The sequence below is a fragment of the Nycticebus coucang genome, chromosome 9 (assembly GCF_027406575.1).
Source record: "Nycticebus coucang isolate mNycCou1 chromosome 9, mNycCou1.pri, whole genome shotgun sequence".
Taxonomy (NCBI): domain Eukaryota; kingdom Metazoa; phylum Chordata; class Mammalia; order Primates; family Lorisidae; genus Nycticebus; species Nycticebus coucang.
The window spans coordinates 46051110-46067485 of NC_069788.1; the positions used below are offsets into that span (position 1 = coordinate 46051110).

The 16376-nt window shown below is 51.8% G+C and overlaps 1 protein-coding gene across 1 annotated transcript; it reads right to left on the bottom strand.

Annotated features, from left to right (window-relative positions):
* Positions 1 to 10278: 10278 nt before the first annotated feature.
* Positions 10279 to 15321, bottom strand: LOC128594224 (gametogenetin-binding protein 1-like). The gene is made up of 7 exons (XM_053602832.1): positions 15183 to 15321; positions 14449 to 14573; positions 13834 to 13928; positions 13483 to 13621; positions 12401 to 12519; positions 10767 to 10871; positions 10279 to 10508 (listed from the first exon to the last, which is right to left on the bottom strand). Exons 1-7 carry the CDS (start codon positions 15314 to 15316, stop codon positions 10458 to 10460), a joined length of 768 nt encoding a protein of 255 aa, XP_053458807.1. The 5' UTR covers positions 15317 to 15321; the 3' UTR covers positions 10279 to 10457.
* Positions 15322 to 16376: the final 1055 nt, after the last annotated feature.

Genomic DNA, 16376 nt, shown 5'->3' on the forward strand with positions numbered 1-16376 from the left:
TGTCTATTCTTTGTTGCAATTTGGCCGGGGCCGGGTTTGAACTCGCCACCCTCCGTATATGGGACCGGCGCCCTACTCACTGAGCCACAGGCGTCACCCAAGATCCTGTGTCTTAAAAATAAAAAACATTGGCTTGGCGCCTATGGCTCAAGCAGCTAAGGCGCCAGCCACATACGCCTGAGCTGGCTGGTTCGAATCCAGCCCAGGCCCGCCAAACAACAATGACGGCTGCAACCAAAAAATAGCCAGGTGTTGTGGTGGGTGCCTGTAGTCCCAGCTACTTGGGAGGTGGAAGCAAGAGAATCACTTGAGCCCAGGAGTTGGAGGTTACTGTGAGCTGTGATGCTATGGCACTCTACCCAGGGCGACTACTTGAGGCTCTGTCTCAAAAAAAAAAGAAAATCATATGAGGGGATGTGTGTAGGTTATATACAAACGCTATACCATTTTATATAAGGAACTGAGTATGCTCAGAGGAGATCCTTAACAAATCCAAGGGGATTCCTGGAACCAATTCCCTGCAGATCCCTAGGAGGGACTGTACCACTACATAAGAAATTATACAAAATTAGTGATGTGGAAGAACCATCATTTTATTTTGCTTAAAGTTTTGTGGACCAGCCATTCAGAAAGGGCCTGCTAGGCTCAGTTTGCACTTGGGATCTCTCTCATGTGATTGTAGTCAGATGTCTACTGAGGCTGGAGTCATCTGAAAGGCTCAACTGGGCAGGACACGAATGACAACTCCCTCCCATGGTTACCAGCTAGTGCTGGTTGTTGGCTGGGAGCTCAACTGGGAGTGTGGATCACAGTAACTCCACCTGGCCTCTCCATCCTGCAATTTCAGGGGATTCAGACTTCTTTTGTGTGTGTGGGCTGGCTTACCACAGAGCAAAGGTCCTAAGAGAAGCAACTGTGACAATTGCATGGGCTTTTATGACTTAGCCTCACATAGCATTGCTTCCACCAAACTTTATTGATGGAAACAGTCATACTCCCCCCCATTTCTCGATGAGAAGAATATCAAGAAACGTGGGGGGGTGCCGTGTTTTAAAACCATCACAGGTGACATCTCAGAACAGGTCTCTCTTTCTGTGCTAATTGAGACAACATGGACTATAGGTCCTAGAGAGCACCAAGTACTTGGGCATCAGCAACACCCATGGTGCAGATTCACAGATAAGACCAGAGTGCACAGAGTCTCCCCCTACCCCTGCCTGTCAGTGGCCACAAAAAGGAAAGGGTTTCTGGAGGGAGGGGGCCAAGTCAAGAGTGTGTGCTGAATAAGCAGAGGCCTATCGGGATGGATGGGCTGGGACTCTGCACCTGGGGTCCCCAAGAGAAGTTGAGCTGCAGCGAATCATTAAAAAAACCATTCACAGGTTCAGCACCTGTAACACAGTGATTACGGTGCCAGCCATAGGTTCAAACCCAGCCCAGGCCAGCTAAGCAACAATGACAACTACCAAAAAAAAAAAAAAAAAAAGCCGGGCGTTGTGGCAGGTGCCTGTAGTCCCAGCTACTTGGGAGGCTGAGGCAAGAGAATGGCTTAAGCTCAGGCAGCACCTGAGGCTCAAAGGAGTAGGGCACTGGCTCCATATGCTAGAGGTGGTAGGTTCAAACCCAGCCCTGGCCAAAAAAAAAAAAAAAAAAGAATCACTTAAGCCCAAGAGTTTGAGGTTGCTGTGAGCTGTGATGTCACAGCACTCTACCGAGGGCAACATAGTGTCTCAAAAAAACAAACAAAAAAAACATTTACAGTTTCTTAGCAGCATATGGTCAACCATGGAACACCTTTGGGAAGAGAAAGGTGGGGGGACTTGTAGGATCAGGAAAGCCTGGTAAGCCCATGGTCCTCAGCCCTCTCCTCAAAGGTCAAGCAGGATCTCACATGCCCCTCACAGCGTCTCTGAAGCTGCTCTAAGCCTCCAGCCCAGCCTCTTAGCATAGTAGCCCAGGGCAAAGTAACCCAAGGCAGGCCAGTGTCCTAGGGTGTGGCAGCCAGTCACCCTGTTCCCTCATCCCTTGCTTTAGGCGGTCAGTCCTTGCTGGAATGTGAACCCAGTGAGGACAGGGACTTGCTCACAATTGTACTCCCAGCAGACTCTCAATACACTGATTGACTGAATAAGGCCAGAGGCATGTTGGGAGGGCCTGGGTAAGGTTCTGCCCTAGCCCCTGCCTCTCACTCCTCTCTGCCTGGCCTTCAGGCAGGGTAGCTGCCAAAGTGGCAAATGCCAGTCCCCTGCCCACTCCAGGGGCCCGCACAGGTCCTTGGGCACTTCTTTAGCAGGAGAATACATCCTGCCCTTCATGCCCCTGAAAGAAGGAAGCTTATCAGAAGGGAAAGGACACTTTGTTCAGGCCTGGCCATCTGCCTAGGCTCGAGGCACCATGTCTAGGCTCTGGTTAGCAGAGCAGAGCTCTGCCTGCAGGAGAACAGATCAGATGGAAGCATTCCAGGAGGGCAGATGAATATGGCCATGTCCAGACCCCACGTCTCTCAAGGATCCACTCAGACCCTCCTTTCCTTTCCACAGTTCCACCGTCTCTTCATTCTGCTCCTATATCTCTGACTCTTGGTGTTTTTTCACTCACCCCATTCATTCACGCAGTATTTAACTAATACTTTGTACGTGCTAGATAAGTCTCTGGGCTCTTAGAAGCAAACAAAGCAGGCCACAAAGCCTTCCCTCATGAAACTTATGTTCTGACTGAGAGAAACAATAAGCACAAAAATAAATTAAATAGGCCTGGCGCAGTGGCTCACACCTGTAATCCTAGTACTCTGGGAGGCCAAGGCAAGGGGACCACCTGAGCTCAGGAGTTCAAGACCAGCCTGAGAAACAGTAAGACCGACCCTCTAAAACAATAGCTGGGTGTTGTGGCAGGCACCTATAGTCCCAGTACCAGCGAGGTTAAGTAAGAGAACCACCCTGAGCCGAAGAGTTTGAGGTTGCTGTAAGTTATGATGCCATGGCCTTCTACCGAGGGCAACAAAGTGAGATTCTATCTAAAATAAAAAAAAAAAAAAAATTTGGGTGGCGCCTGTGGCTCAGCGGGTAGGGTGCCGGTCCCACATGCCAGAGGTGGCGGGTTCAAACCCAGCCCTGACCAAATTAAAAAAAAAAAAAAAAAAAATTTAAATATACAATACGTTAGATGATGAAAGTAATCTGAGGAAAGATAAAATATAAAAATACAAGTCATTGAACACTGCCTATGTAAAAAATACAATCAAAAATAACAAAAAGAATGAAGTAAAAAAAAATTTAACAAAATGCTTTTGAAAAGAAATAGATATAAAAATAAAGCAGGGGTAACAGATGCTTTTTCTTTTTTTAACATAGGATGGTTAAGGAACACTCACTGGGAAGGTGACAGCTGAGCAGAGATCTGGGAGGTGAGGTAGTGAGTCTCATAGATTTCTAGAGGCTGAGGGAACAGCAAGGGCATAAGCCCTGCAAGGTGGGATGTACCTTCAGGAACAGCCTTGAACCCAGCATGGTCAGAACAGGCAGAGCAAGCAGGAGAGCAACGAGAGATAGGGTCAAAGACACAGGAGGAGCCAGAGGGCCTGGGGAAAGCCAGACAGCCTGGGGCCCTTGTCAGGCTTTGAAGGACTTTGGCAATAGGGAGTCAGTGCAAGGCTTTGAACAGAGGACTTAAGTTTTAAAATAATAGTAGCTTGTGGTACACAATGCTTAATGTGTTGGTCCCTTTTCTAGACATTATACACGCATTAAACCACTAATCCTCCCAATATGTTCATTAAAGATGAGGAAACTGGTATCCAGAGAGAGCAAGTGACTTGCCCAATGTTGTCACACAGCTAATACACAGAGGAGTCGAGCTTCAGTGAGGCTCCAAGACTTCAGGCTGAAATACTCTGATTTCCTCCTTTATTCTTTTTTTTTTTTTTGTAGAGCAGAGTCTCACTGTACCGCCCTCGGGTAGAGTGCTGTGGCGTCACACGGCTCACAGCAACCTCTAACTCCTGGGCTTATGCGATTCTCTTGCCTCAGCCTCCCAAGCAGCTGAGACTACAGGCGCCCGCCACAACGCCCAGCTACCTCCTTTATTCTTTTGGTTTCCTCTAGGGTGGTGTTTCTCAATCTCACACCAAATTATTTGCACAATTTAGACCAAAGAAGTCTTTGTCATGGGAGGCTGTCCACCGCACTCTCGGTATTCAGCAGAATCACTGGCCTCTACCCACTAGATGTCGGTAGTACTCCCCTTGTTGTGATACTATGTCTCTAGACAATGCAATCTTGGAAAGCAAATAGCCCCCAGTTGAGAACCACTGCTCCTTTGTCCTCCTGTCTGCCCTATCTGCCATTGTCCCAGCTTAGTTCTACTCTCCTCACTGTGACCGTTGTGACAAGCTACCAATTGACCCATTGCCCCCTCCACTGTACATCTTACCATGCCACTCTCCCAGACTTACAACCCTCTATAGCTCCCACCACCGTGAGGATAAACACTAACCTGCTTAGGTTGACATGCACAGCCCTGTACAATCTGGCGCCAGACTACCTCTTTGGCTCCCACATGACCCTATCCTGGAGCCTCCCTCTGTAAGCCTCGGTCTGCTCATTCAGTCTAGCACCATATATTGAAACTGCCACCATGCTGGACACTGCAGATAGGGACAATGCACCCCTGAGTCTCAGGTGGCCTTCATGCTGTTTGCATACCATGGGGAGAGGAGTAAACACACTCTACTGTCAGCCCCACACCAGGAAATGGGAGGACACCAAGGGTGGGGCAGGCGCCAGAGCTGGGCAGGATATGGGTAGGGGTTAAAGAGGAGTCAAGCAGCATCCTGGGGGTTATGGGACAGACACATTGAGAGAATGGGGTTGAGGGCTGTGGGATGATTTAGAGGGCCCGGCAAAGGCACTGAGTGCAAATGTGGAGGGAGATGGGTAACAAGAGCTAGGGGCTAAACGTAAATAAGTGGACTAAACAAAGAGGTCCAGGCCGGGGCAGTGGCTTACGCCTGTAATTCTAGCACTTTGGGAGGCTGAGGCAGGTGGATCTCTTAAGCACGAGAGTTCAAGACCAGCCTGAGCAAGAGGGAGACTCTATCTCTAAAAAATAGCCAGGCATGGTGGCAAGTGTCTGTAGTCCCAGCTACTCAGGAGGCTGAGTCAAGAGGATCCCTTGAGACCAAGAGTTTGAGGTTGCTGTGAGCTATGACGCCATGGCATTCTACCATGGCATTCTACCGAGGGCAACAAACTGAGACTCTGTCTCAAAAAATGAACAAAGTTAGCCATGTGACGCCACGGCACTCTACCTGAGGGCGGTACAGTGAGACTCTGTCTCTACAAAAAAAAAAAAAAATGAACAAAGTTACATTCTGTCTCAATATAAATAAATAAATAAATAAACCAACAAACAAGGTAGTCCAGAACAAAAGAGGAGTCCCTGCTGGGCGCAGTGGCTCACACCTGTAATCCTAGCACTCTGGGAGTTCAAGGCAGGTGGATCACCTGACCTCAGGAGTTGGCGACCAGCCTGAGCTAGTGTTAAGACTCAGTCTCTAAAAATAGCTGGTATTGTGGTGGGTGTCTATAGTCCTAGCTGCTGGAGAGGCCAAGGCAAGAGGATCACTTGAGCCCAGGAGTTTGAGGTTGCTGTGAGCTATGACACCATGACACTTTACCAAGGGCGCCAAAAAAAATGGGGAGAAGGAGTCCAGCATGGTGCCAGCTGGGCCAGGAAGGTGGAGAGTAGGGGTAATGACGCAGACCAGACACTTTACCATCACATACTGTTCCCTGGCAGGCATAACCCCACTCCTTGCTTCACCTGTCCACTTCCTTCTGCTGCTGCAAGGCCAAATCACACAGGCTGCCTCCTTCTGGAAGCCTTCCGGATTGCCCACTTCTCCCTCTTCCGGAGATCCAAACCGAAGTCATGGTGGCATTATCATCTGGTTCTTGTGCACGGGTCTGTCCCGTCCCTCCCACTGAAACTCCCTCCTGAGTTTCAGGACAGAAAGGTGCCTACTATCCTTGGTCTGCTGACAGATTTAGTTGCCCTCGGCAGAGGAGGCCTGAGCTCCCGGAGGACGAGTGCGAGGCTGAAGGCGGAGGAAGCAGGGAGCGGAAACCTCGCTGGGTTCGGTTGGGTTCCCAGCCGCGCGCTGCAGTCCAGGCGCGCCCCGCGGAAGCCTCTTGGAGCGCGGCTGTGGCGGCCGGGGCTCACCAGCTGCGTCTCGGTGCGCACACTCCCCACTGGTGCCAACCGCCTCGTCCCACTTTACCGCCACGGGCGCCCACGCGTGACCCGGTCACCTACAGGCCTTCGACCCTTCTTGGACTCCACGGCCTGGGCCGCCCCGCTCCTCCACCCTCTGGAGCTGGGGTGGGAGGTTCCACCTGGGGAAGGAGCAGGCCCCTCACTGCACGGAGGTACAGGCCAGGGGGCGCCTCCCAGTGGTAATGATGACCAATTACCCCAGCGGCCCTTTTGCAATAATAGCAGCCACAGTAAGGTCACCTCCTAACTGGCCTCAACAGTTACCGTCGTCCCCGCTGAATTCCACCACCGAGTCCCCAAAATGTCCACAGGAGCCTTAAAAACTACATCACTCCACACTGTGATAAAAGAAACTCCAAAACCCTGATCGAGGTCATCTTCGCACTTCCTTTCTAACTTCACGTCCTATTCCCCCAGTCCCTCTCCCAGCCACAAAGGCCTCCTTCAAGTTCCTCCACTCACCTGGTGGGCTCTGCCTGGAGGCATTTGCACTAGCTGTTCCCCAGGTGCTCTCACATCTCCCTCCCTCACTGCAAGTCCCTGCTCCCAGAGAGACCTCCCTGTCTCCCCTCTGAGGTCCCTATCCCATTATTTATCCCCATCTTTCTTCCTTCCTCCCTCCCTTCTCTCTTTCTCTTTCTCTCTCTGTCTCTCCTCCCCCCATCCCCACACCCCTTGCTTTTCTTCCTTTTTTTTAGACAAGAGTCTCACTCTGTCACCCTGGGTAGAGTGCCATGGCATCAGCCTAGCTCACAGCAACCTCAAATTCCTGGGCTGAACCAATCCTTCTCCCTCAGCCTCCTGAGCAGTTGAGACTACAGGCACCTACCACAATGCTTGGCTGATTTTTCTATTTTTAGTATACACAGGGTCTCACTCTTGCTCAGGCTGGTCTCCAACTCCTAAACTCAAGCAATCTTCCCATCTCAGGCTCCCAGAGTGCTGGGATTATAGGCATGAGCCACCTCGCCCAGCCTGGCCTCATCTTTCTTCATAGTACTTGCTACCTCTTTGTCTCCCTAGCAATAATGTAAGTCCCCAAAAGTAGACATTCTGTATATCACGTTCATTGCTCGATTCCCCAGTGCCTAGAACAGAACTGGAATGAAGTAAATGTTTAATAAGTATTTGTTCCATGTATTCTTTAAGAACCTTCTATGAGCCAAGCAGTTCTTCATTCAGCCCATATAAGATGCCTGTGATTCGCCCATTTTACAGCCGTGGTAACAGATTCCGAGAGACATGGGACTTGTCAGCCGTCATATGAGCTTGTCTCAGGCAGAGGCAAGTTCCAAACCTGCTGACTCTCCTCTCTTTGCCTTTCTGTTTTCTGGCTCCTTCTCCAACCAGAAAATAATGCAGATGTCTTTGCCCTCCCCATACACCAGGATAGTCAAGGCTGACCACCTGTGGCCTGAGATCCCAGCTCCTTGGGAGGTCCTAGCCAGGGGTCCACAAGAAGAGGAACGTAGTCTCCTGAGGAGAACAGACCCACCTTTGGCCCTACCCACATTTTCCTGTAACCACTCACCCTGTCCCCCTACTCCCAAATGGCCTAATTTATTGCCTTCCTTTCAGCCACCACTGAGTCCCCACAATATTCTCAGAATGGACCAGGGAGCTGCTGTTTTGCCTTAGTTCCACCTGAGAAACAAGGAAGAGACAGAGACAGGGAGACATGGAGAGACAGAAAGGCAGAGACACATGTTGATACCAACAGAGAGAGATGGAGGAAGATGGGGGAGAAGAGAGAAACCGGAAGAGTGACAAAGACTTGCCAACTCCCCATTGGCATGACCAGGGCCACTGCCAGCCCAACTGGCTGTTTTGTGCAAATTAGAAAAGGGACTCCTTCCCAGGGTGGCGGGTGGAGGCTATCCTATGTCAAAGAGCACTAGGTTTCAGACCCCTCTGGCTTACCAGCCAAGCACCCTGGTGCAGGAGGGTGCATGGAGACAGTACCCTAGATGTCTGTATACTCGGGAAGAAGAGAAAGCTTTGATATGCCACCCAGTGTTCAGGTCTGACCCATAGGCATGTCTGCAGTGTTCCTTCAAAGCCTTGCAGAAAGGGCGGCGCCTGTGGCTCAGCGAGTAGGGCGCCGGCCCCATATGCCGAGGGTGGCGGGTTCAAACCCAGCCCCGGCCAAACTGCAACCAAAAAATAGCCGGGCGTTGTGGTGGGCGCCTGTAGTCCCAGCTACTCCGGAGGCTGAGGCAAGAGAATCGCTTAAGCCCAGGAGTTGGAGGTGGCTGTGAGCCGTGTGACGCCACGGCACTCTACCTGAGGGCGGTACAGTGAGACTCTGTCTCTACAAAAAAAAAAAAACAAAGCCTTGCAGAAAGTCTCTCTCCATGTTGGCCTTGACTGGAGCCAGACCTCTGCACTCAACATGGAACCTTTCCTTTGATGCCATGAGCATTGAGCCAGGTGCATACACAGAAACTAGCCCAGGACACTGCCAGCTGAGAAGAGGCCCCCAGGCCTACGCCAGCACAGATCCCTTCCTGCTCCAGGTGCACCACCCTTCCCAGGCTCACAGACCTCCCGATTCATAGGAATCCTAAAAATGGCCAAGGAGGTGCCATGATCCTCACTGCACAGATGGGGAAAATGAGCAGAGGAGAAAAGTGTCCAACCTAGATCCCACACACTGAGCCAAAGTTTCTGCCCGCCAGGCCCAGGCGCTCCCAGGGAGCCCATAGCCTGCCCTCCAATGCCCCTACCCTTCCCAACAGCCAGCACTCTGGAAGGAAATGATTAACCGGGCAATTAGGGCACAGGTGAGTCATACGATCATACTCAGCCTCCTGGCTGATGCAGGGAGACAATCCAGCTGGCCCCTTCCACCACCCCCAGCTCGGGGTCTGGATCAGGGACTCCAAGGCCTTGCCCAAGAAGCCCAGAGAAAGCTCTTAGCCCACCTCTGAACCACCAACCCTCTTCAAGCTCTCTGCAGCTAGGGGATGGAGGGTGGGGACATCTACCTTCACTGGGCTGGGCTGGGCTGGGCTGGGCTAGGGCAGGGACCAGGTTAGGGCAGTTTCCCTCCTCCACCCCTGGCATGTGGTCACAGGGCCAGCCATGCAACAAACAGTTGTTGTTGTTGTCAATCACAGTAATTATTAGGAACAGCCATAATGTTGACTTCAGCTGTGCAACAGGTCTTAGGCTGGACACAGTGGGGACCCTATGGGAAACTTCAGACAAACTTCCATGGATAGCAGTTCTGTGTAGAAGAGTTGAAGGTGGTGTGAGCTCTTTTTCTCATACATATGCTGGGAGGCTCACAGCCTGGACACAGGCAGAAGGGAAAGAATTGGGGGCCCCACTGAAAAGCCAGTAGGAGCTTCTGGCAAACAGCACCTTCTGGGGTCTCCCATCCCAAGCCCACACTTCTGAAATTAGGCAGCAATGGGCCCTCCAGGTGTCTGGACTTCTCCTGAGGCCACACACCACACCTCTTTAACCTCCTCTGCCCAAGACCCCAAAGGTGCCTAGCTCTAAGCATGTGAATGGACCCTATTCCCCACATCTGTAGTACAGGCCTGCAGAGGATGGTGCCCCAGCCTGGGGAGCCACTTCATCAACCCCAGGGCCCCCCTCACCTGGCTCCCCACCCCAGACCAGCCATCCTGAGGCAGGTCCCAGTCCCAGGGCCTCTTTCTTGGCTTTATCCCAGGGCTGGCAGGGCAGGAACTTCCTGCTAGAGAATTCCCGGATCCTCCTTGGGAGGCTATAGCATGGGCTGGTAACTTAGGGACACACCTCCTAACGGGCAGGGCTTGCAGGCAGCAGGGGCCCTCTGTCACTCTGGGCCAGAGGTTCTTCATCCTCAGGTTAGGATCACGAACCTCCCTGCCCTCCATTTTGCAGCCAGGCCAGTCCCAGTAGCTCCATGGGCACAGACTAGGGACCAGATTGAAAACACCCTGTGCCCCAATAAACTGGGCTTGTTCGGGGGCTGAGGATGAGTGGGTAGGTCCAAGACAGACAGCCAAGAAGTCAAAGTAGTTTTTTATTGATAAAATCACAGGCCTGAGTCTGATGGGCAGGGACAGTATGCTGGGCAGGACGACCCTACAGACATGTGGATAGTTTGTCCCAAGATACCCTGGTCCTAGGGGCTTCTTGGATATACCCTGTGTACCAGTTCCAGGGCAGACTCAGAGCCAGCACCAGCTTCATTCTGGAGGTCGGTTTCCCATCTTGTCCATCTCCTCAAGAAGCACGTGCTGGCAGGCGGACATGGGTGAAACCTAGGCATCTTCAGGCTCCCTGCTCAGTATCCCAGAACCTTCCCACATGCCCCTTAGAGATAAGCACCCCAGAGCTTCCTTCTCCAGACCCTTTTCCAGCCCCACTAACTCTGAGCCTCCTCCCTCCTATAAAATGAAAGGTCCCGTCTCCCTCCAACTTGGGGTTCAGGCATCCCAGCCAACCCTTCCCCTCCCTCACCTCTGTCCTGGACACACATCAAAGGGGCTCTGTACCTTTCCTTCCAGACTAGGGTGGAGCTTCAGTGGCCTCAGCACCTCTCCCCCAGGCCCCCAGCAGAATGCTGGGGGGTGGCCTCCTTCCCTCTCAGCTTGGTGTCCCTGAGGACAGATAAGGAGAATTGGGGGAGTGATGAGGACAGGGCCACAGGAGAAAGATTCCTGCAGGCAGCTCTGTCCCTAAAGTGAGGACTGGGCTGAGCCCCCACTTGCCACCACCCAGAAACTCCTTAGAGCCTGTAGAGCTGCTGTGACCCCCAGGAAAGACAGGCTGGCTCAGTGGGTGGCTTGGCATGGAGGGGAGCAGAAGGGACAAAGAGGGAGGGACGAGTGAGGGCAGATCCAAGATCAGAATGCTCCAGTGGAAAGGGGTTCTGCCAGGTGCTGACGACCTGTGTGACTGTGACACAGAGAGGCTCCCTAGAATGAGGTGTGAGGGCAGGCCTGAGACCACGAGAAAGATGTCCCTCCGTGCCCTGTGGGTACATCTCTCTAGTAGTTACTGCATCAAAGGTGAGTCATAATGCCATAACCCCTGACACTCGAATGCTTTGCAGTTTATGGCTATATGCTTCACTACACTACATCCTTATGACAGTCCCCTTGTGTGAGTAAAGAAAGTGAGGCTTCTAGTCCAAGTTACTGAGCAAAATGATGCTAGAATCAGGTGGTGCCTGTGGCTCAGTGGGTAGGGCGCCAGCCCTTATTCCGCGGGTGGTGGGTTCAAACCCAGCCCCAGCCAAACTGTAACAAAAAAATAGCCAGGAGTTGTGGTAGGCGCCTGTAGTCCCAGCTACTTGGGAGGCTGAGGCAAGAGAATCTTGTAAGCCCAAGAGCTGGAGGTTGCTGTGAACTGTGATGCCATGGCACTCTACCGAGGGCAACAAAGTGAGACTCTATCTCTAAAAAAAAAAAAAAACTATGCTAGAATAATCGGGACTTTGACTAAAGCCTCTGGCCTCCAAACCCTATGGTCTCCCTTTCCATAAACTATATGGTCAGAGCAAATGTCCACTGAATAAAAGAATGAGATGATGAAAGGATGGAAATTAAGTCTAAAAAGGTACTGACATTTTTCAACAATATATCCATCAAAGTACACTGAGAGAAGCTGATACAGCCCTAACCTTTAAAGGCTGATGTCAAGGAAGAGGATCAGGGTGGTAGTCCTTAGTGTTAGCCAGTGGGGTCACTCCCCTCAGCTTAAGTGTGTTTGTGGGAATGGGTGTGAATAGGAGACAAGATAGAATATTAGCAACATTATGTGAATTGCAGATGCACAGGAAAGACTTATAGCCCATCTAGAGAAACCTCCCTGTGTTACCGATGAGGAAACTGAAGCCTAAGGCCAATACAACAAGTCAAAGGTAAAATTAAGACTTAAAAACAGACATTGTGACTCTGAGTCAAGTGAGAAACAGAGACTGATGGGGAAGCGTGTGTGTGTGCACGTGCACACACAGGTAGCCAGGGGCCTGAACTCACAAATACTACCACCAGGAAGGGAACATGCCTTTCCTACCCAGGTGGTAGGGGCTGGAGGCAGAGGCCAGGGCTCTGTGGAGATGAAAAGCTTCCAGGGGGCTAGGGTCTAGAACATGCATGTATACTTGATCAGCCATAGTGCTCACCTCCTCCAGGGTGATCTCTGGCTGAGTCAGTAGCTCTTGGCCCTCCTGGCTGCCCAACTTCCAGAGATGAGACTCTCGCTGTACTGCCAGAAGCTTCTTTAATTCTGACTCCACGAAACCTGACAGCCAGAGTGATGTGTATGGGCCAGGCAAGAATAGGGTGGTGCAAACGGCTGGGAATCCAAGGAAGAGGCAGCAGCCACTGCTCTCCAAATCTCATCCCAGCCGTGTGCAACTTGCGACCCTGGTCACCCTCAGCCATAGCCCTTTTTTCTTTGATTGCCTGGAGCCATCTAGGCCCCAGCTCTCCATACCTCTGCCTTTCCTAGGAAATGTGTTTTCATGGGTTCCCTCCTGCATAGCATGAGTGTGAATCTTTACCTTCTAGGGAGAGAAAGTGAGGGGCAGGTATATGCCCCACCTCTAGCCATCAACCCAAGAGCCTGGAGCCGGGATCTGGAACCCAAACTGCCAAGCCCCAGCTCTGACCATTACTAGCTGTGTGACCTTGGCCAAGTTATTTAACCTCTCTGCGCCTCAGTCTTCTCATGAGGAAGTGGGGATAATAATGGGACCTACCTAAGTGTTACAATGTGGTATTTTGTAAAGTCTTTAGAAGAAGGTCTAGTCCACAGTAATGACTTTGTAAATGTCAAGAATAATTTTTATTGTACTGTGGTACCACCACTCCACCAACTGCTTGTTATGGCTGGAGATACATGAAGTCTCCTCTGGGAGAAGGGACCTTTGTGGCACTGTCATAGCAGTGCATCATGGGAAAAGCAAGGATGGAGGTGGCCACCTAGGAGTTAGAATCTTCATGGCTGGGGAAGGGTGGTGCTCAAGTAGCATTACTTCCACCTTGCTGCCTCCCAATCCTTGTGGGAGGAAGCCCTTGTCTTAGACCTAATGTAGTTTCCAGCCCAGACACTTGCGGGTCCCGCCATTCAGAAGGTCATCTTAGGTCCTCTGGTACCACCTCGTGGTAATTTCTGGTATTGCATCCTCAGCCACTTGCCAAAGTTAGGGGAGCTTCTGGGACAGGGGGCAACTTGGAGGGAAGGTGGGGTGGCAGCACTTACCTACTGTTTCTGTAGAACCAAAAGTTTTAGACAGTGGTGACTGAAGGGTGACTGGGACACAGGGCTTGAATGAGCTGTCCTCTTCTATTTCCTGGTCAGCTCCTTCCTCCTCCTCATGGGGCAAGCCCTCCTTGAGAAGCTGAGGGCAGGCCAGGCCCCTGAGCAGGTAAGGAGGGCTGGGACCCAGACCTGTAGCCCCACCCCCACCCCAGATAATACAGGAAGAGGGGAATGGTTCCCAAAAGGTTAAGAAAGGGGAGTGCCGCCCCTGGGCCCAGGCAACATATCGTGGAGCACAACCAGATGTGAGAGGGGGCCTACCCAGGCCTCACCCTCCTATCACTCACAGACCTTGGCCATGACCGATTTCTGAAGCTGCTTGTACAGACAGAGAAGGCGGTTCCAGGGAGTTGCCTCCACCTTGGAAGAGGCTAACTTGAGGTCTCCTGTGAAGGGGAGTGGTCAGCTGAAGGTGGGGTAGCCTTGTTTTCTTTTTGTTTTTTTATTGTTTGGGATTCATTGAGGGTACAAAGAATTAGGTTACACTGATTGCGGTTGTTAGGTAAAGTCCCTCTTGTTACACCATAACTCTCCTTCCTCCTCCCTCTTCCCCTCTCCCCATCCCTCATTCCCCTACTCCCCTCCTTGTATTAGATCATTCCTCATTTTCTTTAGCAAATGCCTACTGTGTGCTGGGCAAAGTTCTAGGCATTTTACAAAGCACATCTCAGCTAAACCATGCAACTCCATATTACCATTTTATAGCTGAGGAAATGGAGACACAGAGAAGTTAAGCAACTTTCTACAGTCACACAGCCTGGCATGGTGGAGTTGGGATTTGAACCCAGGCAGCCTAACTCTAGCAGTCCCTCAGATTGTGTCCTGTGTCCTTCCAGGCCCTGCACCCCTGAGAAGTTCTAGAAGAAGTTCATTTCTGATGCCTCTATACCTGCAGCCACAACTTACCATCAAGCAGACACTCCTCCTCCTCCTCCCTGTGGAAGGCCTCAGGCTGGACCTCCAGAGGCGGTGGCCTCATGGCACTCTGTGATTGTTCTTGCTCCACCGCCAGGGCCTGTGTAAAGTGGACCCTAATCCCAGAGCACAGTCAGGTGAGACCCAGAGATGTGGCAGAGACCCCCCAATACCTCCTTGAGCCCTTCCTGCTGGCCTGCTCAGCCCTCTCCAACCTCCCTCTCCCATCAGTCTCCTGCTCTGCCCACCGGCTCAGAGAGGGGGTCTATCCCTCCTCTCCAAGAGAGTGATGAGGGGACTTGGGAGCAGAGACCAGTGGTTGTCAGGCCCAAATGGGAGTGGAGAGGGAAGGCAGGGTAGATGTGCCCTACAGAAGGAGCTGGGAGCAACAAGAGCCCCACCCATGCTGTCACAATCCTTTTTCACCCCCTAACTCCACCCCTTTTCAGCTTTGGTGTCCCCTCCCACAGCCTCTTGTCTATTTCTAGTGTCTGTCTCTTCCTCCCCCATATCCAGACTTCTCTTCACCCCTGCTGTTTCCATCCCTTGGCCCTACCCTCACATCCCTGCCCTTCCCCACCCAGGCATGCTGTTCCAGCCTTTTATCCATCTAAACACCTCCATTCCCAGGCCCTCCCCAACTTTCATTCCCCCATCTCAGGCCCATATCCTTCCCACATCTTACATCAGGGGTTGGTATCCTCATCCACAGCTCAGCCCCTCACCTGCCTGGTGCCCTTGGAACCCTAGAGGCCTCCCCTGTTGGCTCCTCCTCCTCTTCTTTCTTTTCAGACAGATTGCCAAGCTCCTTCTGGCTTCCTGTGGGCAGGACTGGCTTCACCTCGACACCCTGGGCCATGACCTTCAAGACCTCCTTGGAGCTGGGGGTAGAGATCCCCATGTCCCCCCTACCCTGCCCTGAGTAATGGTGCCTTGGCGGGTGGGAGGAGCCCCTGGGCATGGCCACAGAGAGGGCCCAAGGCAGCCCAGCAGGTGGCCCCCATTCCCTCCTCCCCACTCCTGCTTGATGGCTCATCATCAAGGAGAGGGCATCCTGGTCATGCAAGGGATGTGCCTGGCCCCTTGCCACAGCCTTGTCACAGCTCTTAGGGCTACCCTTGCTCCCCACCAGGCTACGGAAAAAGCGAACCATAGAGGAGTGGCCCAAAATTCGTGACCGAGGGGTTGGAGCCGGGTCCTCCATCCTGAGAGGGACCCTGATCTGTAGTAGCCACTCCAGGACCAACTGCTTAAAAACAGAAGTTTTCAAATTGAAACCTCCAGTTGGACACTTCTAGGAGTTCTAGAATGCAAAGATCAGGTGGGGGGGCGGCTGCAGATAGGAGGGTTGGTTGGAGGCAGAGAGGCTGGAGCTGGTAAAGTAGAGGAGGGAGACCTGGGACCCAGGTGGGCGGGGCTGACAAGGTTACCTATGCCTATTTTACAGATAAACAAACTAAGGCTTAACTAGTTTAAACTACTCTCCTAAGGTCACTGGGCTGGGTTCATAATCAGTTCTGTAGGCGCCTTGGGGAATAATAATACCAGATTGAGATTCAACCTTTGTCTCAGACAGGCCTGTGAGATTAAAAATCTCTGAAGGTAATAGGCAGATAAACAGAGATTAAAACTCAGTGGATGCTGTTTTACTTCATGAGTTTTAAAAAAAGAAACAAGAGGGTGGCGCCTGTGGCTCAGTGGGTAGGGTGCTCACCCCATATACCAAGGATGGCGAGTTCAAACTCTGCCCCAGCCAAACTGCAACAAAAAAATAGCCAGGCATTGTGGCGGGCACCTGTAGTCCCAGCTACTCAGGAGGCTGAGGCAAGAGAATCTCCTAAGCCCAGGAGCTGGAGGTTCCTGTGAGCTGTGACACCACGGCACTCTACCTAGGGCAATAAAGTGAGACTCTGTCTCTA